Source organism: Talpa occidentalis, unplaced genomic scaffold, assembly GCF_014898055.3.
Source record: "Talpa occidentalis isolate TD23 unplaced genomic scaffold, MPIMG_talOcc4v2.1 talOcc4.4, whole genome shotgun sequence".
NCBI classification, from domain to species: domain Eukaryota; kingdom Metazoa; phylum Chordata; class Mammalia; order Eulipotyphla; family Talpidae; genus Talpa; species Talpa occidentalis.
In genome coordinates, this window is record NW_023604295.1 from 116,698,300 (window position 1) to 116,723,415 (window position 25,116).

The 25,116-nt window shown below is 43.2% G+C and overlaps 1 protein-coding gene across 10 annotated transcripts in view; it reads right to left on the minus strand.

The window, feature by feature from the left end:
* The window catches only part of ZMAT4 (zinc finger matrin-type 4), a 387,418-nt gene that overhangs the window by 324,335 nt on the left and 37,967 nt on the right, over positions 1-25,116 (minus strand). For 7 of the 10 annotated variants that reach the window (XR_008553977.1, XM_054700908.1, XM_037526120.2 and 4 more), the window contains exon 1: positions 24,616-24,745. The exons of 2 other annotated variants lie outside the window; for them this stretch is intronic. Coding sequence is in view for 6 of the 8 variants with exons in the window: in XM_054700908.1 (XP_054556883.1) it covers positions 24,616-24,653 (38 nt within the window). In the remaining 2 variants the exon portion in view is untranslated. Of the gene's footprint in view, positions 1-4,432; positions 4,574-24,615; positions 24,746-25,116 lie in introns of those variants that run through there. One more of the 10 variants, XM_054700910.1, reaches the window with a different exon arrangement.

The following is a 25,116-nucleotide window of genomic DNA, read 5'->3' on the forward strand; positions in this document are numbered from 1 at the left end:
CCAAGAGCTATCAGTGAAATGAACATTGGTTGAATGGATTTGCCACCAACTTTGATCTTTAGTTGGGTGGGCAATTGGGGGCATGATTAGAAGATAAATCCCACAGGCTAGAGAACTCATTTCCAGGCTCTGTCCCTTTCTTTTTCCCCCTCTGGTTTATAGGCTGTGAACTCATCTCATCTAGAAAACCATGATTCAAAACGACTGCAATTGGAACAATTCAGCAAAAGCCCTCCTAATTGACACTGAACAACTTCTACTGTTCAGCCTGGGGGCCTCCGCAAAACGCCCAAGGTTACAACCAACAGACAAGACCACTGAAAAGTGATGAAGGGGAAACTGGTAAAGAAAACAGAACTGTTGAATGAAATAAGTTTTTACCTTGCATTAGCAACAAAGCTTTCTAACTTCCCAAATTGATCCCATATAGCATCACCATGTCTTAAACTTACTCGGGAGAGGGGGTGGTGAAAGGATGTTTATCTCACATCTGCCAATGAAACTGAGGCCCATAGCACTTGAGACTTGCCTTACAACACGTGGTCTGGGGAAGGGGCAGGGCACTGGTGTGAGTGGAAATAACAGGACTCTTCCAGGAGGGGGCACAAAGGGGGCCTCAGTGTTATAAACAGTGTCGATAAGACAAAAGCAAAGATACCAAATGCCCCATGCACCGAGGAAGGGCTGTTTTAGATTCAATCCCAGTTAACATGATTGCAGGTGCTGCGTGAGGCTCTGAGCAGAATACCAATCTCTACTACATAGCACATCTCCAAGTCCTTAAAACCTCACTGTTCACTTAATTCAGCCCCTCATTTCCCTACGATGAGGATCTCCTTCTAAAAGAAGTGTGTGAATCCTCTGGACCTGTTCCCAAATCAATATGGTCAAATAGTTCCAAAAAGACCATTTTCAGCATCTTCATTATTATTTTCAAGAGCTTTTTTCTCTGGAGTAAATACTCTCGTTCTGAGATTCGACACACCATTGCTTGCCCACAGAAGAGATGAAGAGTAAAAAATTATTAATGGGTATCTCCAGGCAATTACAAACACACTGCCCTCAGGTTTCTGGTCTCTCCCTGACACTCCCTGCCAGGCAACTTTGCTGCTTCTGAGAGATAATACGGCCTTTGCTGTCATTGGTGAAATGCTCTATCAGACTTGCAGGTTATGGCAGCTTCTGGAAAAAACAGGAGCATCCTGTACTTTGACTGCAGGCAAGACAGTTGCTCGTGTTCAGGCAAGATAGTCCAGATACTAAGACAATCCCAAGAGACCAGGGAGAACATGGTGAAAATCTGTGTTCACTGTCCGGGGAAACGCAAAAAGCCTGTTATGAAAGGTTTCACCCTTGAAGGCTAAATAATGCACTTACTAGTTTAAAAGAAAAAAAAAAACAAACTAAGATTAGAAGGGACACTGAGGGTGAAAATGGATTTAACAAGGAGACAGCATAGAGCTGAGCATCAATTAGGACAGCCCCAGAAGGAGACAAGATGTCAAAAGAAGGGAAGGGAACAGCCAGCTGACATGTGGGTTCCACCAGGGAGGAAGCAACGCCTCTCCTAGCCTATGAATCCCAGAATTCCAAGGTTTGGACTACAGTTTCTTTCAAACCCCAAAGAGCATCTCTTGAGGCATTAGAGAAAGAGCAGCCGGGTCTGTCAAAGCTACACTAAATAGTCTGTACACCGGCGACTCTAGCTGAGACTAGGGAGACAGAACTATTTGTGAGCTTTCTTCTAAATGGGCTGTCCAAATAATACTCGACTTTTGTTCTTATAGCCTTTTACTATTGCTCTCTCCTAAATCCGTTGTCCAGTTAGCCTGACCTAACTCAGCCCCATCTCCACCTCCCACGCCACCGCCCCCCACCCCAGGGAGATGGATTCTCCCTGTTCCCAGATGTCCTTCTTGGAGCTGAAGGGAGAACACAGGTCCTGGAGCTCAGGTTTGGGGAGCATGGAGGCCTGTTCTGCAGAGGAGAGGGCTCCCTGGGTCAGCCTTCAGCAGCCACAGACCTCCCTGGGGCTGCCTTTGAGCTGCTGCCTCTGGATTCCATAATTAAAGTCACTGAGTATTTGATCACCTCCTCCATGCAGATTAATTAATATCACTGCAACATTTGTTTTTCATTTCCTTTGATAAATGGTTAAAACTGTTAACAAAGACAGTGATGTTCCACTCGCTCACTCACTCTTGGCCTCTGCATTTCTCTGTGGGTCCTGCTTCTCTCTGGGTAGAGACTGAGTGGGAAACGCAGGGGCAAGCGTGGCCAAGACGCATGGACTTGGTAGGATGAATCCAAACCACCACTGGGAAAATACTCTCAGGAGAGCTAATGCTGTCCCTTCCATCTTTCATGGGTAGAAATGTAGGCCTTTATTTTACAGAAAAAAAAACTTAACGTGTAAGTTCAGATTATTCTGCTTGGTGTTTTTTCTTGCTTTCCCAATTCCTTATGTGAAAGAAATGGAGGCAATTCAGTCACCTCAGAGGAAACAGCCTCTCTGACTTTCAGTCTCTCCATCTCTAAAATGGGTATAGTCGTATTTACCCTGCTTATCACACTACATGTTGTGAAAATTAAATGTTCTAGATGAAAATGCTCCACCAGCCACAGTTCTCTGCGTGATGTCAGTGTTGACTGCACTGCTCATGCCCTCCTGTGACTCCAGAGAAAGAGCAAGCTTGGCTGGTTCCCAAAGCAATAAAGTCTCTTAGTCAAAGTAAGGGGAACTGAGGAAGGACATGGAAGAAAGGACAGATGTACGAGGGCAAAGGGTGTTTGGGGGACATCTGCACCTTCCTCTCTGCAAGGAGAGCTGGTGCACACCTCCCAAAGTGCACCTGCAGGGCTGGGCAGCCCAGCGGCCTCACACTCCACAGACCACTTTCCCAAGGAGCTCCACTCCACTGGCAACTGCAAGAAAAACATTCTTCCCCTCATAACTTCCATATTCTCTGTAATGGGGTTGTAAGGCAAATGAAGGCACCTGCAGAGGTGACATCTCTCCTTAGAGTTTTCCCTGGAGTCACCTCCACATGGAAGCTAAGCCCCTCCCCCAGGTGCAAGCTGAGCCTACTTAAAATCAAGTAGTGCCTGCAGGGCTCTGCCAGGAACACCAGAGACCACTTCTTCTTGACCTCCGGAGAGTGCTAACCTACTCACAGGTCATGTGGAATTTTTCTCAAGAGCATACATGAGGGCCTCCCCTGGTGGTGCAGTGGTTGAACGCTGGGCTGCAAAGCTGCCCCCAGCCTCTGCAGCACCAGTTTGATCCCAGGCCACCGGCAAGGGTCCCACAAGGTGAACAGACCTCTCCTGCTGCGCCTGCTGCTCCCCTCAGCAGTGTATTTTGTTGGTTTGCCTGTTCTGGTCCCCGCTCTGGTGAATTCTCTCACCCTCCCGCGCTTCTGACTGTACCCCGGTTCTTGTATAAACAAATAAGTAAATCTTTAAAAAAAAAAAAAAAAAAAGGCACACATAATATGGCCTCTAATGTAAGCCCCAGCCTTTTCCACAGAATGGTAAGAATAGGCAGCATTCTATCAGTGGGTAATCTGACAAGAAGAGGTTTATCCGCTGGAGCTGTGGATTTCAGCGCCCCTTCTGTCTACCTTCGTGTGCTGCCAGCCATCCTGGGAAAAGATGCTGGTCTAATAGAGGGAAATGAAATCTGACAGCCCAGAGCAACAAGGGGACAGGTACACAGTGACTCTTGAAGGAAAAGAATTCTGTCCCCAAGCAACACCTGGCATTAAGAAAGAAGGTCGCCCTGAAGATGTAAAGTCTCATCCAAGTGGAAGTGACACTTTTTGCTCTGACCCCAGACTCTACAGCAGGGGCCAGTGTGGATCCTGTCCAGTTTTCTACCTAAGTATTCCAGACACAGAATACAATACAATGTTTGAATTGAGGCTCCCACCACCGCTGCCACCACCCAGGAGGAGAGTGATTATTTTGAGTTCTTTGGGGGAATCTAAGGCAACTGAACTTTTCAGAGACAAGCCGAAGGTGAGCGAGGCAGTAATACATGCATAAGAGAAGATCAGACTCTGGGGACACTGCTGTTTATATAGCTTGGGGGAGACATTTAATCTCTAAGCCTTCATTTATTCATCTATGAAATAGGGATAACATCCACTTCATACCGTTTTGAGGAGAACAAAGAATATAAAGCACCTAGAAATTCTTGGGGTCACAGCAGGGATTAAATAAATGGTAACTACTATTATCTTTATCACTACCAATAATATTACTGCTTTGGCAGGGGTGGGGGCAGGAGATTGCATTATTCTTCATCCATTCCCTTCCTCAATTCAAAAACTCCTTCACTACGGCTCCTGACCCCATAGAAACAGAGTTAGCCCCTGCATCATCCAGTCAGTCCCAAAGAATCTGCTTTGGAAAGGACTCCAGAACTCACCATCAAGGGGAACACAGGGGTCCCCTGCAGGTCACTGCTCTCTGTTCCTGGCAGATGGCACATCCTACAGGGAAGACAAGCTGCTGCCAAGCAGGCTGGTGGCGACTACCACGGCTGGCATCACAAGTTGCCAGGCTGGCCTGCACAGCTGCTTAGAGAGCAAGAGAGCCCAGTCTGCAAATCTAGACTTGAGATGGGGTGGGGGGGAGGAGATGTGGGAGGAAGAAGCTAGGCTGGCCAGCATCTCCCTCAATCTGCACTGGCCATGACTGACCACAGAGCACATTCAGCACACGGCAGCTCTGTTGTTATCTTTAAACCAAACTAACATGACCAGACACTCCACAAGCAATAGTCTGCTTTTCTGCTTTTCTGAGTACTTTCATTATTTACTCGTAATATATTTATAAGTAATGACATTCCTCCACCCACCATTCTCCCACAGATACAGGAAGGAGGAGTAAGATAAAATGCTCCAAGCTTCCCAAGAGAAAGAGATAAAAGATTCTGTATTTATATCTCTTGGATTCCAAAAAATCACAACATAGTTACCCAATCATAGCACCTGTCTCCTGAGAAACAGCCCGATTCCCAGATGTTCTCCTGTACCTTGGTTATCCTCAATGTAGCCCTGAAAATGGGGTGGGAAGAGACGATATTCACCCAGATGGCATTACTCATTCCATCTCTGCTTCCCAAGCACTATGACAAGAGAAAAATAAACACTGTGTGTGTGAGTGAGTGTGTGTGTGTGCGCATGTGTGTGCATGTGTGTGTGCCCAACCTAAACCCAACTGAATACCATGTGTGAATTCACTGTCTCAAGGACTCACCATCACAGTATATGGCACCCAGCTATTCTGGACAGAACCTAAGATCCCTCCTTGACTGCTCCTTCCTTCTCACTCATACCCAATCTGTTAGCAAGACATGCTGATTCTAACTCAAAAATGACAATATCTTACAATCTTCAGAAGTAACGTCTGGATGCCAAGCCACCTTTATCTCTCCCCTCGCCCCTTTCTGGGTGGGTTTTATTTATTTTTTTATATTCTTTAATGTTTATTTTATTTTATATAATTCCTACATCATTTTTCATTTTTGCACAATGCATGCATTTTCATTTTGGTTATATTCCCCATACAATTGCACCCCCCTTATTTTGACCCTAATCCCGCCTCTCCTCCCCCCCAGTAGTATGTCTCTGATTTATAGTTGCTTGTTGATTTTGATATTTTCTTTATGATAAGGACAGCTGCACCCCTATGTTCATAGCAGCACTATTTACAATAGCTAAGCTATGGAAACAACCCAAATGCCAAAAATAGATGACTGGATCAAGAAGATGTGGTACATATACACAATGGAATATTACATAGCAATCAAAAAAAAGATAAACTCATGCAATTTGCAGCAACATGGATGGCGCTGGAAGGGATCATGCTAGCGAAATAAGCCAGAAAGAAAAAGAAAAATACCAGATGGTCTCACTCATAGCGGGAATTTAGAAAACACAAATAAGGGACCAGGAAAAAGATACCTTTATCTCTTATCTGGGCTACTGCAAAGTATCTAACTGCACTCTCAGCCATCATCTTGCCAAATCCCCTACAGGCCCTTGAGTCCTACTGATCTGGTCCTGCCTCTCCAGTCACATCACTCCCACACGCCTCCTCCACCTGCTCCAGCCTGCTTTCCATCCACCAGACTTTCATCAGGCCACCTTTAGGCAACTAAGACCAAGCCCCCTGACACACGCACCCTCCCACCCTCTCTGGTTGACATCACTCTTTACCACACCACACTATTTTCTCTGTTTTAGAGCATGTTCCAGTACATAAAGCAATGTCATTTCTCTATGTAATTATTGTCTAACTTCCCCCCAAGAACGTACGCTCTTTAGAGAGACACCTGTGTCTTACTGAGAGCGGTAGCCCCAGGGACTGGATTGTTGCCAAGTGCACATGAGGTGCTTCTAATCTATAGTCTGACTAGGCCATGTGATTTAATCCAGTGCTGTCTCAAAGTTCTTTCTCACTGAATTTAGTTTTGCATACTCCTGGATGTTTATAAATCGCTTTGGGGGAAGGGAGATAATTAACCATCTAGAAATATTAAATAAAACTTTAGCCTCATAATTACCCTTACAGACTACAGTTTACAAATATAAATGTTCTACTCTTATAGAATATTCTAGATCTGCAGTTCTCAAAATTTTTGTTCTCAGGATCCCTTTACACCCTTGAAAATTGTTGAAAATCCTAAAGGACTTTTGCTTATATGACTTATTCTGTCAGTAATTACAGAAATAAAAGTGGAGAAAATTTTTTAAATATTTTTTAATTCATTCTAAAATAATAATAAAACATCCATGTTCACATATATATGTATTAAATTAGCTACATTCTAAATGTAATATGATATCCTAGACTGCATTCTGGAAATGAAAAAGAACACTAGTAAAAAAAAATAATGAAATCCAAATAAAGTCTATAGTTTAGTTAAAATTGAATACTAATGTTAACAATTATGTTAATATTTGTAAATATTTATGTCTTAGTTTTGGCAAATATACCTTGTTAATTTAAGATGTTAACATTAGAGAAAACTAAGTGAGAATATACAGAACTCTTTGAACTATGGAATTTGTTCTATAAAATTATTTTTAAATAAATGATTTATTTTTTAAGTATATTAAAAACTGTGAAGAATGGCAGTTTCATATTTTTGCAAACTTCTTTTATATCTGACTTAGAAGACAGCTATTTTTCAGTATTTGTGGCTGTGTTCAATCTGTTGTGATGTGCACTTTTATTGAAGTGTAATAATTGAAATATCAACTGTCTATAAACCCAGTTCTAAACTCCTATGAATACTAAGGCTGAGAGCACAAAAGAAATAAAGACCTTGGAGTTTAAGATATAGTTATGTAAGCAACTATAAGCAAATAAAACAAATAAATAAAAAATAAAAAAAAACTTGAAGACTATAAGGATATTTTAGATAACAAAATAGAGATTACAGTGAGAATTCAAGGGCCAAGGGCAATCAGACTGTAGACCTAGAAGAGTCAGATGAATTAGGTAGGCAGGGGATTCCAGAAGGTTAGTCCTTTGGCAGTCCAGCTCAGGTCTCAGGATTTCTCTGTCCCCTAACTCTTAGCAATCAACTTGGTGTGGATTCTGAAGATATGTCCTTAGCCCAGAGACTGCTGGGTGGCTGGAACCAGAACAGGCAGGGAGGAGGCATGACAGCAAGGTGTGTGAAAATAGTTTCTGAAAATTAAAACAGTATAGAAGACAAAAAGACATTGGCCAGATACCAATAGTGGCCAATTTCTACACGTGGGTAAGAAAAAGAAGGGAAAGGCATGATTGTAGAATGCTTCAAAAGGGCTAATTATTAAAAATAATAAATGTGGCTTAATAGTAGATCAAACATCAAAGACAAACCGGGCATTTTTTGAGATGAAATTTATATCCAATGAATACTGCACACCAACAATAGCTGAAACTCCCACAGCTAATTGAACACAGCGGCATTCACGATTTTCCTCTATCACCTGCTGTTTGTGTTCATTTCAAATGACACTAGACTTCAAAAATTGGCCACCTGCCCACTGAACTTAGGCTCTCTCTAAATAGTTTGTCCAGACCAGAAGCCATTGGAGCTACATTATCTTTCTGACAAGCCATGGTGTTTCACCCCACAGAGCCAGGATGTCCTGAATCCTAACGGAGCCACTAAAGGTGGTTATGGGTTTTTCTGCTCCCAGCATTGACGGCCCTACTGCCAAATGATTCAAAACCCCTCAGGCTCTAACTGCTAGGCTCAGATGATTCCAAGCAGAGGGCCAGGGACACTTTCAGCAGAGATAAAATCCACAGGCTCAGTAGGGGTGGGGAACCACAGTCCTCCACCACAGAACCAATGGCGCTTGATGGAAGCAAAACCCACTGTCATAGAGGCTGGAGCATTTTCCCAAACAGAATTGACCCAGTGACAAATATTGATGGCAGTAAAACTCATCTTTCAGGTCTGCCCATGACTCACATGGATAGCTCTATCCTTTCAGCATTCAGTGCTATCATGAAGTTCACTACCACTTTATAAAGAGGAGTTCCACCTGGTTATTCCTCCCACAAGACCCACATGCTCTAAATAGTGCATAATGCCCACTGAATCTTAGTCCCCACAGTCTAAGTAGGACATGATCTGGATCATGCTGTTCCTATCCTTTCATTTGCATTTGTCTTAACGCTCCAAATAGATGGTGAGCATCTTAAAGGTTGGCCTTCAGGAAAGACATAAGTTACAAGGGAATTTAGAAATAAGTATAAATCAAGAAGAAGGAGTTCACACCGAGATTAGGTGTACTGGCATGGCTTATGGAGGAAGCAAAATTGAGAAGCCAATACAAGATGTGCAGGATTGGGGAAAAAAGACAAAGAAGGTATGCAGATGAGGGAGGAAATTATAGGCAAAGATGTGGGGAAAGATGTTTGCACAGTACAGTATGTGTACCATCCTAGGAGAATTGTGAGAAAGCATGGAAATTGGTGAAGATAATGTGAGATAGCAGGTTAGACATAAGGATATAAGCAAAGTAGGGTGAGACCAAGAAGTAAAGGAAATTGAAGATCAGACGTCTGGGTACTGGCATATAATGATGCTTAAGACTACTGCAGACTGGCAAGATCATCACAAGGGAAAGTGGGAGTACAAACCAGGGAGACATCAACCCCACATATTTTCATAAAGGATGGATGCTTGAGTACCTTAGCACAAAGAATGTCATATTTTCCTGACTGACAAGCATTTTCCAAGGACAGGAGATAGCACAGGCCTAAAGGGTATGGCTTCAAATAGTATTTGCTTTCAGAAGACTCTAAGCATGAAGATGTGCCTGGAAAGGAATGTAAGGGATCTGTGGGAGTTGTTGCTCCAGGGCACATTAGGAGGGCCTTGTCAAATGGCAGTTTCCAATGTACACACCAAGGAATACATGGGATTCAGAAAGGTACTTCAGGAGCTGCTCTGGACAGAGAGGACAAACGGGGATGATGATTAAGCAGGTCCCTATCTTCCTTCAACCAGATGAGTTCTGCTCTGAAGAAGAGTTCACTACAATCAGAATCAATTCAAAGTTTAAAAAATCCTGATATTAGTGTTAGTCATTACAGGTGAGAATTTCTGAAGTGATGAGAAAGTCAGCAGGACAATACTAGCAGTGTGATGGCTTGCAGGAAGAGAACTGAAGAGATCAACACTTAGTTCAGATGAGTTAATCAAGTCAGGGATAGATGATTATAAATAAGTGAATACAAATAAATAAGATCTAGGATACAATGTCATGAAATTTTCATTGGAACTTAGTGGTTAATATTACATGTGATTCCTTGATATCCACTAAAATGACTACAATTTTAAAGACTGACAATACCAAACACTGGGGATGAGACCATCCTTTGAATTCTCATGCATTGCAGTGGGAAGGAAGATGGTACATCCACTTTAGAAAACTGTTTAGCAAATTTGTTAACATGGTATATGTGTTTTATATGTATTTAGATATACACATATTTGTGATACAAATATTTCACTTCTAAATATTAAACCAAGAGAGATGAAAACATCTCATAAGACTATACAAAACAACTTTGCTTATTAAAGTAAAATATTGGCAATATTCCACATACCCATCAATAGGAGAATAACCAAATTTTGGTATATTCAGACAATGGAATATTATTACTCTACAATAAAAAGCAATGAACTACCTGTATGAGGAAAAATCTCCAGAAATATGTGAGGCAAAGAAGCTAGACATAAGAGAGTACATAATATATGATTCCACTTATACAAAGCTCAAAGATACTCAAGACTACTCTATATGAGAGAAATCAGAACAATGACTGCCTCTGGCGGTTGGTCATAGAAAGGACAGCAGCAAATTTCCAGGGTGATAAAGAACTTCATACTTTTATATGGCTATGTGTTACATAATACAAACTTGTCAAAACTCACTGAATTCTATAGTGAAGAACTATGCATTTTGCTGGACACTTCAAAATATATTTCAATGATTGTTTCAGATGATAAACCTAGAGAAAGGGAAGTCAGAGATGACTCTAGGGCTCAACTGGACAGACAAGAAGAAGGAATTTTTCACTAATTGGGGAAATTAACATAGGGAAATTAACATATTTTCACTGCTTACAAAACTTACTTTTCATATTTTTCAATACTTGACTTTTGCCTTCGATTAGGTCACAATCACCTTGAAATCCCCTTAGGACAAGGTCTTGGGGTGAATAGAACCTCAGTTACTAGGTGCTGCTTTTGGGCACTGATATTAGTGTTCATTTTGTCTCTTCCCTCTGGATTCTAAGATTGACAGATTTAATAAGCAAGTCTATAGAAGAACTGGTGAATGATGACAAGGTGAAAATGTTACCTCCGCCTGAGAAGATAGTTTTATCTCTGGAAGTCTTTGATTCAATGCTTCGACCTGGAGGAGTAACTAATTAGAAGATGTTAGGTTCCATGAAAGGCCAGCATCAGAGATGAAACAGGAAGAAATCCCCACACCTCTGAGTTCATCTTGTCCACTCCACCCAGGAAGAGTTCAGCCAGTTTTCAAGGTATTAGCAAACCCCTGTCATTGGAAATTCTGCCTCCTCACAGCTTTCATTCTGTTCTTCACCACACTCACAACCTGTCCCTTGTCCTCTTTGTCAACAGGATCAAAGGTGTGACATCTCTCCACACTCACTGGACATGGGTCTTTGCCATTTACCTTCCCTGTGGGACAGAAGGTGGCCCTGCAGGATGACCTCATTTATCATCAATACCAGCAGCCGGGTGAATCGTGTCACATCCTGGGATCCTCTTATCATTAAGATGCATTTTGCTTGTACAAAACTAAATTGGGGGGTGAGGGGTACTCCTGAGGTCCAAAAAGAGCCTTTGTAATTGCCTTGACCACAGAATAAACACTATGCAAATGCTGTTTCCTCCCCAGCTGGGCCTGGCCTGCCTGGCCATTCCTGACCTCAGCAACTTCAAAAGGATTGTGTTTTCCTGGGATATTAGATTTATGCAAAATACTCAGTAGGGTCACATGCCTGCCTTCAAGGCCTCCTTTCTTCCCTCCAGCTTCAAAAGCTTGGGGAAGTCAGTGCAGGGAGTTCTTTCTGGCAGGGATGAAGTCTACCCCACCCTCATCAGAGGAGGAAGAGACAACCAGGTGACACAACTGCACAGAAAGAAAAGGGACACCATTTTCCTCTCTACTCCCCTCCCCCACAAGCATGAAAATCTACATCCTCAACCTCTTTAAATTCTGAACAGTGGCTGCTAGAGTCTAGCAACACACACACACCCACACGCACGCGTGCACACACACACACACACACAATTCTTAAAGATTCTAAGTTAATTATCAGACAAAGAAAATTATAGGTCCAGCTATTGCCTTCAGTGGGCTTTTAACATAACCAAAACAACTCTGATTAACAGCAGTAGCTCAAGGTAAAATGCAATAACTCTGCCATCCGTCTATACATGTCCTACCAGGTTTCAAAACCAATGCTGTGTGTTTGTGTGAGAGACGGCCCATAGTAATTGCAGTGGTGAGGAATGTAAGTCGTCCTGCAATGTAGCCAAGCTCCTGTGCAGCTGTGAACCCGTTACATCACTAGGGCTAAGCCGATTATAAGGATAGGCAGGATCACAGTATTTCTAATTTCAGAGCAGGGATGTCCCAGAAGCCCTTTCTTCAACATCTCCACATCTACTTTTCAGCCTTGTTACTCAAACAACCTCAAAATTCCCCCCCCTAAAAAAGGCTGAGGTTAGTCTGAAGCAAGAGAAAGCTAATTCTGTTTACTGAGAGGTAGCAACATTCTATGCTGTATAGCAAAGAGAATAAAGACTTTGTGGCCAGATGGATCTAGGACTAATCAGCTCTGGGATCTGTGCCTGGGGCAAATCACAGATTGTTTCGACCTCAGTTTTCACATCTGAAAATATAAATCGTCATATTTGCTTATACTCAGTGAGTGTTTGGAAATGGCCTTTCCATAAAACCTTTTACCTTGAGCACTTCCAATCAAAAAAATAATGATAATAAAAAATAAAAACTGATAGTTGGCATGGTTTTAGTACCAGCCTGGGTGAGGCAGGGGGATCCATCAGAGGACCCGCAGCCAAACTGAACCCAGTCATGAGTCAGTGTTCACTTGGGTCATTGCCACAATCCCCACCCACCCCCAGAGTTTACAGGTTTAATTAATCAACTAAGACATATTTTCACTTTACTGCAATCTCCAGTATCACCTAAGGTCCTTTCAAAGGATACTGACACAGCTGAACAACAGCACTATCTTGTCCTACTTGCTTCCAGGGCCACACATGAAGCTCTGTAAAGACAGGGTTGCATGCAGCCCTGGAGAGGAGGGTCAACCCCTTGATTGTTAGGATAACGGCTCCCAAATCTTTAGTGTCCATGAAGAATGTTGGCAGAGAACACAAACTATAAACCGGTGTCTCACATTTCCATGAAGAGCTTCCAACTGCATCGAAACAGACAATAGATACACATGAGGAGCTACTACTGTGGGCTGGAAATCAGAGACACAACAAATCAGACTCTAGACCTGCCATCACAGAACTAGAGACAGAGAGGTCATTTCCATAGAACAGGACAAATAATCCAGCAGGGAAGTGTGCGGTGCTAGAGTGAGCCCTCAGGAGGCCATTAATCCCACAACTGGGAAAGCCTGGAGAAGCTTCCTGGAGGAATGGTGAGAGAAAGACCCCAAAGGGGTGCAAGCCTCAGGTCTCTCTGCTCCTCTGAGGAAGTCCTCCCTTACACCCCTCACAATTGAAATTAGGCCCTTCTCACACTCTTACAGTCCCTGCTCTGTCCTCACTTATCACCCCTCGCATTTACATATTAAATTTAATGTTGGCTGCTGACTCGTTCAAAACCCCATGAGGGGAGGACCATGTCAGCAGTGTTTGCCAGCACTCAGTCCAGGACCTGGCATGTACTAAGTGCTTTGATTTATGTGTTGGATGAATTAGGACTGAGAGGACTATCCCAGGCTGAAGGGAGAGCTGTGCAAAGGAGTGAGAGTTGGAAACAGATGATGCATTCAAGGAACAGAAAGTCATTCACATGATACAAAGATCATTTGCAGGATGGTAGCAAGAGCTGATTTTGGAAAATAAAGCACGAAGAGCTAGAGAGTGACAGGTTAAGTTTGATGAACGAGTCTGGACTCCATCCAACACCAATGCAGACCTAAGGAACCTTAAGTAGAGAAATGAGGTGATGAGATTTTTATTATTCTTACTGCAATATGGAACGCTTTTGGAAAGAACCAAGATTGGAAGTGGGAGAGTGAGTGAGTTGTGAGTGTATGTATAACACCATGAGAAAGGTTACAGCAGGCTGCTCTAGAATTAGAAGAGAATCAAGACAAAAATGGAGGCATGAAAGGAATTAACAAGAAGTAGGATCTGCATGTGTCAGGAATTCTTTGAAAGACATGATTTAAAGGAACACAAGCAGTCAAGAACCATGACCTGGCAATTGAGCTGACTGGTGCTGCCATTTGCTGTGGCACACGACAACCAGGAGGAGAGGCAAAGAGAGGCTGGCAGTGGGGATGCAGACGGGGTCAAGTTAAACTGGCAAAGTTTAAATTCCTATGGAGCACCCAAGTAGAGGAGCTCAGTAGACAATCAAATATGACAAAATAAAGCAACTCAGAGCAAGAACTGAACTGAAGATAAAGATTTGAGAAAAAAACATAAAGTGGCAGTCATTGAAGCAAAAGATTAGATGAAATCCACCCAGGAAAAAAATAAATCAGAGTATACACTTATTAGATACCTATTTTGGAAGACCTTGTAAAAATCATTAATTTATCTCAGAAACCTAAATGAAGTTATCTGTCACCAATACTCATGATATGATCTAGTATTCATTAAAAGATTGCACGCACACACACACACACACACACACTAATACTTGTATTGCTGTATTTACCTACATAAAATAATTAGCCTGTGCTATTATTTGCTCATCAATTAGATTATAAAGTTCTAGAAAATGAAAATAGATTTTATTCTTATTTTATTTACCTCCACATTTTATTTAGCATAATATCCAACATATAGAAGACACCCAGTCAATGTGTGTGCAGGGCATAGAATTGAATGCCTTGATTTAACAACCCTCTGAATTCCTTTCCCAGTAAGTGAATGCATCTGACTTTTGCTTGAATGAAGTAAACCAGAGTTGCGTTGCCTCAGGCTCGGGAAATCTGGCCCATGTCACCTGGATAGAAAGGCATTTGCCTATTTATCAGTATTCTGAAAATCAGCAGAAAATGTTTCATGTTGAGATTCATTTTTTTTTAATAGAGGCATGTTTTATTTATTTATTTGTTTGTTTGTTTTGTTTTGTTTATACATGCACTGGGTACAGTCAGAAGCGCGGGAGGGTGAGAGAATTCACCAGAGCCAGAGCGGGGAGCAGAGCAGGCAGAAGGACCGAAGCACACTGCTGAGGGGGAGCAGCGGGCGGCAGGAGAGGTCTGCGCGCCATGGGGGACCCTCCTCCGGTGGCGGGGAGCAGCCGGGGATCGAACCGGCACTGCAGAGGCCGCGGGCAGCTTCGCAACCCAGCGCTCAACCGCTGCGCCACCGGGGAGGCCCTTGAGATTCATTTTTCCTTTCAACATTTCCCCTTCTCCCACTACTACACTGGATATATGGATTTCCACAGGTGGCACACATCACTAAAATCTTAGATACCTAGAAGTATTTGCATTTCACAAGAAGTTGGAAAGAAATGAAAAAAAAAAAAAAAAGAATCTCTAATTGTGGGGTGTTAGGCGAGGCAGCCCCAGGATGAGAAACTGTGCTGACATGCTCAAGCCCTCCCTAGATAGGTGGGAGAGAATGAGTCTGATGGCTCAGATGATGCCTGAGGAACCTCAGTGGCAAGAACAAAAGAGGTCAGGTGTCATGCTTACCTGGAGAGGCCTGGGGGCCTCCACAGAGCTGGTGGGGACACCACCACCCCAGGTCACAGAGATGGTACAATGATTCAATTCTAAAATCTTTTCTCTGGGAATACAGTGGGGTTATGACTTGCCCAAGTGACTGGTTTTTAGGGTACTGTGATGGCATAAATTGAATTTGAACAAAAATACAGACAGCCTCTAGCATGTTAGGAGATGGCTGTAAAAAGTCTACCAAATTATATTTCTCAAAAAAACTGAACTACATGTCACAACACATCAGAAATTGAAAATGCGCTGAGGCTGATTTGGATGATATGAGATTCCAATATTTATGAAGTACCGAGTTCCTAAAAATATAAAATCCTGAGCACTTTTATTGAAACGCTTATTGAAATTCGCCCTCTATTTGGAAAGTCAGTTCTTTAAATAAAAGAGTGACATTGCACACAACACAGAATTTTACTGAATGAATTCTGAAGCGGGTCAGGCAAAAATGTGAAATTAAATTGTAGTGGCAAATTCTCATGCAAGATTCCTGGGTGAAAAAAAAAGTGTCTTTTTGTATGTGGCGTTCTCTCAGCTATGGCGAGGGCTGTAAGAATCAGCCTTTTTCTGAATTCATAAGATCTCAATGACCTACAACAAAGAATGACAAATGCCACTTTTTCCCACTTCTGAGATTCATACAATGTTTTGAGATAAAAAGTCCAAGACAAAAAGGGGAGTCATGAAAGCAGAATAAACATGCCAACACACACCAGGTATGATATCCCTCAGAAAAGCCCTCTTCAGATAGGCTCCTCCACCATTTCCGCCTGCAGTGCTATGGAGCCTTAGGAGAGCAGGGCCTGTCTGACTGAGGGAATCTACTCCCCAGTCAATGACCCAAGCACCTCTCCTCTGAGGTCCATGAGGAAACAGCATCTTTTCCACTCTGAAGCAGTTGGGTGATGTACATGACTCCCCAACAACAGTCTTAGGAAGCATCACATTATTTTCCTGGGACTCAGACAGAAACTACAACTTAGAACATAAGGCTCCTGAAGGCCCCACAGCTTCAGTTTGTAAAGCTGAGACTCAGACTCACCCTTTGACTCCATCTTCTGCTGCGTTTACTGCCCAGGTAGAACATAAAGGTCTGAGCGCTAAGGACTACACTTTGTCATCCTACTGGTTTGCTGAACATCAATCTGGTCTTTCCAACAAATGCTTGGATTTCCAAATGCCAAACCCACTAAGATTCCAGGATCTCAAGAGGAAAGAAAGCAAGTGTGTGGGTACAAGATCACGTCATCCCCAACAGGAGCCATCTCAGATATGGACTTACCATGCTCCAAGCCAGATTGCTGCTCCCAATGTCTCATGACTGAAAGCATCAATCAACAATTCTGTTTCACGGCACCCACAGAACACTATGCTTACAGAATACACTACTGCCCACTGCCTTTCCTGATCTTGCAGGGCTCCCAGAAAGAAATTTTTCCTCTGTAATTCAGATCCATCCATGCACTGGCTCAGTGTCTGTTGCTGAGGGCCTTTGCTGTTGTCCTGTCTCCCTTCCTGCTTTTAAGGGTCAGTGGGCACCCGACCATCCTGGGCTGTGGGCATGCGGGTTCAACATACATATAGTGATGGTGTCCTGGGGCTGGGGAAGCTCAGGTGCCCCATTGTAAGCAGATCTATTTCCACTAATAGCTAGTGGATGTGCATTCTGAGCCCACTGGAACCCCAGGCACATTTCCAACAAACGATGTGGCACACACAGGAATTCATCCGAATGCAGCAAAAATCACTTAGCTTAATAACACTGCCCTGATTTAATTTTAACTTTTCATAAAGCATGAGAGATGAGTAGGGTGTGCTTGGTGTTTTATGGATTACTGATGAGACTGGGCTCACATCTGGCTGTTTTATCTTTTTTTTATGACTTCCAAAAAAAAGGGGGGTTGGGAAAGGAAGTGGATGGATAATTAAGAGGAGGGCAACACCTGCAAAATATGCAACTAAAATGCTTTGCCCAAGGCAAGGGGGAGACTTTGCTTCTCTCTGGTGTGTGAGTGGCTGGTGAGACCCTGGGAAGTCCAGAGATAATAGATTTGGTAAATGGATTCAGTGCTGTGGCTGTGGGTATCCAACAGGAAAGACCACATGCATGCACGTGTGTACACACACATGCACACATGTGCATGCACACATATTTTAAAAATACACATAGGGCACACAAACAGAAAACGAGATTATATGCTCTTCCTCTGGTCAGCATTTAGACAGCACCCTCAGGACAGTGTAAACACAGTGGTTTGTAAGTGCTAGATTGGAACAGATTTCTAACAAAGTCTTTCTAACAAAGTCTTTCTTTGTTAGAACTTCCTTTAACTCTTCCATAAATCCAGCTCTTCTCCATCACCACAATTAGTGCAGAAGGCAGCATGACCTCTCACCTACGTGATGATATTCTCCCTGGTCCCTCTGGGTCCTCTCCTACCCCTTTTCTATTCTCAAAGAAGCATTGGAGAGATCCTGATAAATAAGTTAGATCCTATGATTTCATTGCTCAGGCATCCCCAGTAGGTTCTCATTTCTCTCAGAGTAAAAGCTGAAGTTCTTACAGTGGTGGCAAAGCACACCTTTTCCCCCTCTTGACCGCTCTTTGAATCACTGTAACCTGTCACTGTAGCCAGTTCCTCAGATCCCAGCACACTGGCCTCCTTATACACTCAAACACACAAAGGCTCACACTACCTCAGGGCCTTTGCACACACTGCATCTCTACTTGGAAGGTTCTGGTCAGACATTAACATAACTTGCTCTGTCTCTTCTTGTGAGTCTGGTGCAACTGTCACCTACATGTATGTGGTTTCCATTCCTCTCCTGCTCCCTCCCCCTGGTAGTCCTTAGGTCATTCTCATGCTATGTTATTTTTCTACCCTGCACCAAACATCTTATGAAACATTACAGAATTTTCCTATTTGTCCTGTTTGTCTCTGCCTACTAAACTGTAAGATCCATGACAGTAGGGATCACTGGGGCATACCCCAGAGGCTAGCACAATGTCTGGAATATGTTTATGTAATATATGATAATGTAGTTTAATATCTTTGTTGAATGGAGAATGAACAAATGGTTTGTTCTGATTTGCAAGTGTGTTGATATAAAAAATTAATTCCAAGGCCTCCCCTGGTGACGCAGCGGTTGAGTGCTGGGCTGCAAGGCTGCCCGCAGCCTCTGCAGTGCCGGTTCATTCCCAGGCCGCCAGCAAGGGTCCCACAAAAAAAAAAAAAAAAAAAAAAATTTAATTCCACTTAAATTTACATTTATAAATCTCCTGATTCAAAATAATAACATCAGACAAAATCAAGAGAGCCGTGGATATCAGTAAGCAAAACGACTGTAGACCACAGCAGCTTGGAGACTCTTATAAGAACAAGCCACCCGCTTTTGTGCCCATAGCTCCTAGAACTCTGTCTGCAGAAGCAACTGCTCTGCTACAGATGCATAAGCAGGGAACAAATCCTGGCACATGGCCTGTGCCTTCATTCTGTGGGTTTACCCCAGAGGTTTTCTCAAGACACAAAACCTCCCTGCCCTGAAATTAGGATCAAGAAACCCCACTAATTCGAGACTGTGCTTGGACATCATGAGGGTTCAATAGGGCTAAGGACAAGAACACAGAAACAAAATGTTTGGGTTAGAATTATTAAAGCAGAAGAGAGTCCAAGGTTATTGGACCTGTTGTTCCAGCCACCACCAATCTTCCAGCAAAAATCATTAGAAACCCTTCTTGCCCCTAAAGCTCACTGGGTGATCTGGACAGCTCGATGCTCACTTTAATAAGCATGTAAAAACCATTTGTCCATCACTCTTCATCACCACCAAAAGCAGGCCCATCCTCGGCCTCCCAACTTCATCCTGCTTGTACAACATATTCTGCACACCCCCTCCACATTCATGACCTTGACACCACTGTTTTTAGGGAGCTGTCTCCTTAAGTTCCACATTCTACCTATTACACCCAAGTTGAAGTGTGCTCTCTGATTTCAAAGTCCAACAGAATAAGCTTGTCCACCTCCCCAACCCCATTTATCCTGGCTCCCCAACCTGAACTCTTGACCTTAAACACCATTACTCATTTCACCACCTGACACACATCCTATCCTGCCTTTTCTACCTCCATTCACTTAATGTTTTTATTATTGCCTTTCACCAGAAGGCCCTCCCCTTAGCCATATATAGTCTCATCAACCTTCTAAAACTGGCTTAAACTTCACCTTCACAAGGAAATTCTATTCTTATCAAACTTTGCAACACGTTCATGCTGCATAATACCACTGTCTTACATGGTATTAGCTGAGCATATAAGCCTCCCATAAATATTTACTAACTGACCATTGTCTGTTGCCTTTCTACTGACATCTAGGGGATTACTTTTTTGCCTGTAGGGAAGAAATACAATATTGGACTTCGGTGTTAGGCCAACTTGGATTTAAACCTCCAGCCTGCCAATTACTATGCCTGAATTTGGCTAAACTACTTAACTTATTTTAGACCCGATTTCATCATCTACAAGAGAAGAATAAAATTATATCTCTCCCAGGGTTATTATAAGGTCAAAATGAGATGATCCCCAATCTCAATCAGGGCAGGGACTTTGCTTTATTCCCCTCAGTGCCTGGGATGGTAAGTGACACATGGTTCTCAGTAATAAAAATGTGAGTGAATAACATGCATACAATTCCTTATATAATCTGATGTGATAATAAAAGCCAGAGTTATTGCTGACAGTCTTTTTTTAAGCAAACTGAAGAAAGATGTGTGGCCACTTACTGAACGTCCTCTGTGCCCTGACCCCTGTGTGTTTTCTTCTCTGACTCAGACAATGCAGGCCTCTCACCAAGTTCTCATGGGTCTCATCACCTAATCTCTTCATTACCACCCTTGAAGATCTTTCTAATTTCACAGAAGATAAGAATTAAGAAGTCTAGTTATTTCTGGGAGGGAAGATTATCCTTTGGTTGAAGTGAATTATTTATTTTGTTTGTGTCTTTCTTGTGCTACTGAAGACCTCTGCATTATTCTTTTTTGTATGTCTTATGTTCTCAAATGCTGGAAAGGGATTTTACAAGCTACAGAATATTTCTAGTATGTATTTGTCCCTATAAACACCAGAAACATAAAAGATGCTCGGGGAAAAAAAATGTTGAGCAACAATGAATTCACGGAGTGATTAAATAAGGTCAAATTTACAACTGTGGATCTTAAAAATAAGTTGCAGAAATAAGTCTAAATTGTGATCTTGCAAAGTAAGCAGAGACTTTCTTTCCATTCTAAGGAAGAGGCTACTGGATCAAAGCAGCATCTTGAGAGACACTCTCCCCAAGGAGGTCCTTTGCTGGTTGAAACATCTGCATATTTTGTCCACAGAGTCATCTGCATACAAGTGTCACCCATCTCTCTTCATCAGCTCCCCTATTTGTAAAACAAGTCCATGACCTTTCTGTGACTTTCCAAGGAGGTCAAATGATGAGGGAGAAATTTCACTTGAAACATTTTCCATGCCCAAGAGAATCAGAATACTTCACAGGAAGTGCATTATCATTACACTGTCAGATAAAGAAGTAGCTGATGCCTTGCGGGCCCACAGAGATGCCAGGCACAAATTTCTAGTTTTCAAGAATTGCTACATCATTTGGTTAAAGGTGATATAGGCCAGGTAGAGAGAATGAAAGAAAGGTGCAATTTCTTGAAACACTCCTTCCTCTTCTATAGGAGTACAACAATTTTTAAAAACTCCCTAGCACTTTTTATTCCACCTTCCCTTTTTCTTCTGTAGAATGAGGTCTTTCTCATCTCCTTTCATACCACCCTGCTACATCCACTCTTAAGAAATGTCCAAAGGAAATGGCATGGGAGGAATGAACACAGAATGAGCCAGGGTCTGTAGAGAAAAGATCACTGTATTGCTCCAACTTTATATCTAAAACTATCAAAGCCATGAAGTTATAATAGAGAATTCTCAAACCTCATGGAGGTCTGGGAGAAGTGGAAGCAAGAAGGTAGTGGAAAAAGACATGGGCAAGTTTCCTGACCAGGACATAGGGCAAAAAACAACATGGCCAGGGCCTCACCTGGTGGTGCAGCAGTTGAGCGCTGGGCCGTGAAGCTGCCCACAGCCTCTGCAGCACCGGCCAATAGTCAATCCCCGGGCACCGGTGAGGGTCCCACATGGCGTGACAGACCTCTCCTGCCATGCCCGCTGCTCCCCTCAGCAGTGTATTTCATCAGTCTGCCTGTTCTGTTCCCCGCTCTGGCTCCAGTGAATTCTCTCACCCTCCCGCACTTCTGACTGTACCCAGTGCTTGTATAAATAAATAAATAAATCTTTAAAAAAAAAAAAAAACAAAAAACACATGGCCAACAAAGACTTGGTCTTCCCAAGGCTGAATCAGGCCCAACAGGCAGCCGGAGACAATGCTGAGGCATGGACAAATCCATCCTCACAGCCACACTGCTTCCCATGGAGGGCCTCTGCTCCTCTGCAGGGAAGCCTGCCCCCCCACTGCCAGGCCAGACCCCTCTTGCCCTTCCTACTGCCTTAAAGGAACACTCTCAGGAAAGGATTTGATAAACTGCCTCCTGATGAGTCTACAATGACAATAAGGGCTTGTGATCTACTACTCCCAAATATATGTGTTTTTAGTTTAGATTAAAACTTAATATGAAAGAAATTCATCTCAATTTTGGTCTTTCAGGGGAAACTATGTGGCATGATTTCAAAGCAGCACAGAATATTAGAAATCAGGGTCCATTTAAGCAAATTTGGGGAGTCTGATCACTACAACAGTCAGTCCACAAGGAAGGTTTCTTCTAGAAATAGAGAGCAAGCTCCAGACGCCTGGAATCACACTAGGGAGGTCCTGTTAGCCTCCCCACCCCCTAGGACCTGCACCACCTTAATGCATGGACATGTTCACATTCATTCACACACACACACACACATACACAAACAGTGAGGAGGACACAGTTTAAGGCAGGCAAGACACCCCAAATTGAGGATCTCTTAAGGGCATGCCCCACAGAGCACCCTAAGGGTTTCCCAGCTTGAGAAGAAGCACAGAGGGGTTGTCTTGGTGCTGGTGGAAACATCTTTCCTCTGGACTCAAGTCCTGTCACAAGGTATGACTGTTACTAGGACACAGTGATTCCCCCACTCCTCCCATCCAGCCCCCCAGGCCTTCCCACCCTGGGATGCCATAGTGAGCTCTCAAATCCCCTCTCCTGGGAGGCAGGCCTCTGGCCTGGTCTTGCGGGGCCAGTGCAGGTGCAGAGGGGGGCAGAGTGGCTTACAGGCAGTGGTGACAGTATGTACTCCACCCCACAGCTCTTCGCCCCACTGCCTTGAGTAACTCCTGGAGTAAACTGAACATTTCTGCTGCTTAAAATTATAAGATTAAGGGCCTCCCTCATGGCTCAAGAGATTAAGCGTCAACACTATGAAGCAGTCTGCAACTACTGCAACACGAGTTTGATGCCCGGTCAGAGAGTTGATCCACATGGCGCAGCAGACCTCTCCTGTCTTGCCTGCTGCTCTCCTCAGCAGTGTATTTCAGTGGACCTGGCTGTTCTGCTCCCCACTCTGTTTCTGATGATCCTCTCACCCTGCCCCCTCAAACCTCTGGCCTATACCCCAGCTCTTGTATGCATAAATAAACCTTTAAAAAATTATAAGACTATTGTCAGAGAACTCGGTCTGCACTTGAGGAGAGGGATATTGTCTGTGGCAACAGGGAGGGTAGAGAGTGAAGGGGATTTTGTTGGGTTTTAGTTTTTGTTAGCTGCTTTAGAATTTCATGGGGAGAGGAGGGACCATGTGGCTCTTAACAGACCACAACCACAAAGCAGCCAGCAGGGGCCACCCGGTGAACTTTCTGTGCACCAGCACCGCAGAAATAGTGGCCTCCAGGATTTTAAATAATCAGGGGCTGTCAGTACCAATAAGCCTCAATCTCTGAAGTCTCAAGAGATTAAAAAAAATCCTCCATGCAAGGTGACAGAGAGATTTAGATGAAGAAACCTTCAGAGAAACAGAGGGGACAGCTGCAGCTGGCCCATCTGTGAAATGCCCATGTCACCTGACTGGCAGCCCAGCCCTGAATCAGCCTTCCCAGGCTGCATCGTACATGTGCACAGAAAAGATAATGTTAATATTGCTCCTTATTTGTTTTTCTGTCTACAAAAATGCCCACTTATCAGTATTTACTGGCTCTCAGAAATAAAGCTATTTTAGAACATTATCCAAGATGCAAATGAGTCACTGAAATTTGTTGCTATGACCTTTCCTTGTCACTGGGTAGATGTTTCCAAATTCATAAGCCCTCCTGATGGCCTCTTAGTGCAGGGATTCCCCAGTATATCAGAGGAATGTCCACCACGAGTTTTTGCTTCGGGGAATGACAGGCCCCAAAATGGTCCAAAGATCCTAAATTTTATAGGGAAGGCCCTAGAGCTGTCACTGGACAAAAGCCTTTCTCATTCACAAGGCTGTTCTCTCAGTCTCACCTGGATGAGTAAGTCTATTGACAAAGGAAGATCCATCCAGAGAGCCTCTGCCATTAGCCACATCCCTGTACACAGAATGCAGTCAAACAGGCCACCCTAACAAAGTAGTCCCAGAAGGTCTTAAAATAGTTTAACTTCACCAGGAATTAGGAAATGCAGACTTTTAGAGAACACCAGTCCTCTCCATAGTTTTCACCTTTTGTTTCTTTTGACCATATCAATTCCACATCGACAGTTTCACCCTCAAACACTGAGATAAGTGGCAAGGGGACATTAATTGTGTGAGGGAAGTTAACTCACCACAAAGCTACTGTTCTTGCGTTCAGATCAGGAAAGGTGGAGACATTTGATGACAGCATGGAAATTGAATTGCATTCTCCTGTATCAAAAGTCTGTTCCCTACAGGTACACACGCTCAAGCACACAGCACATACCCACAGGCCTTTTCTTCGTGTTAATGGCTACTGCAGACAGTGCCTAATTCTAAGAGTCCCCAAACTAGAAGCTGACCTAGACTCTTCCCTCTCTCTCACGCTCAAAGACCTCTCTTCCACACAGTCTCTTCATCCATGAAATGGATCTTACCTATGCTGGAGGCAAAAGCAGTGGCTGGTTAAGGGCATGTATTGTGGAATTCCTGCTGATGTGAGACCTTGGGCAGCTTGGTCTGGGTCAAATCCGGGCTTCAATTTCCCTTAGCTATAGGATGAGTTCATAACGGTCCCTACCTCATAGGGTAGCTGGAAAAATGAAGTGAGGAAAAAGTTCAGGTTTTAGTAAGTGGCATCATTATCATTACAGAGTAGTTTTAGGAATCAAAAGTAATCTAGGTGCAGAAATGTACCAATACCTCTCACAGGTTTCTGCCATTAATGCCCTAATCCAAATCACCATCATTTCTTGTCTGGGTTACTATAAAATCCTTCAGTTTCTCTGACTCTAGAATCCTACCTCTTTCATACCACTAACTCCCCTTTCATACTACTCCAGGGATCAAGTCATTAATTTATATAATTCATCTGCTTAAAAACCTTTCATAACTATCTGTTGCTTATTAAAATCAAACTCCTTATTATGGTCTACAAG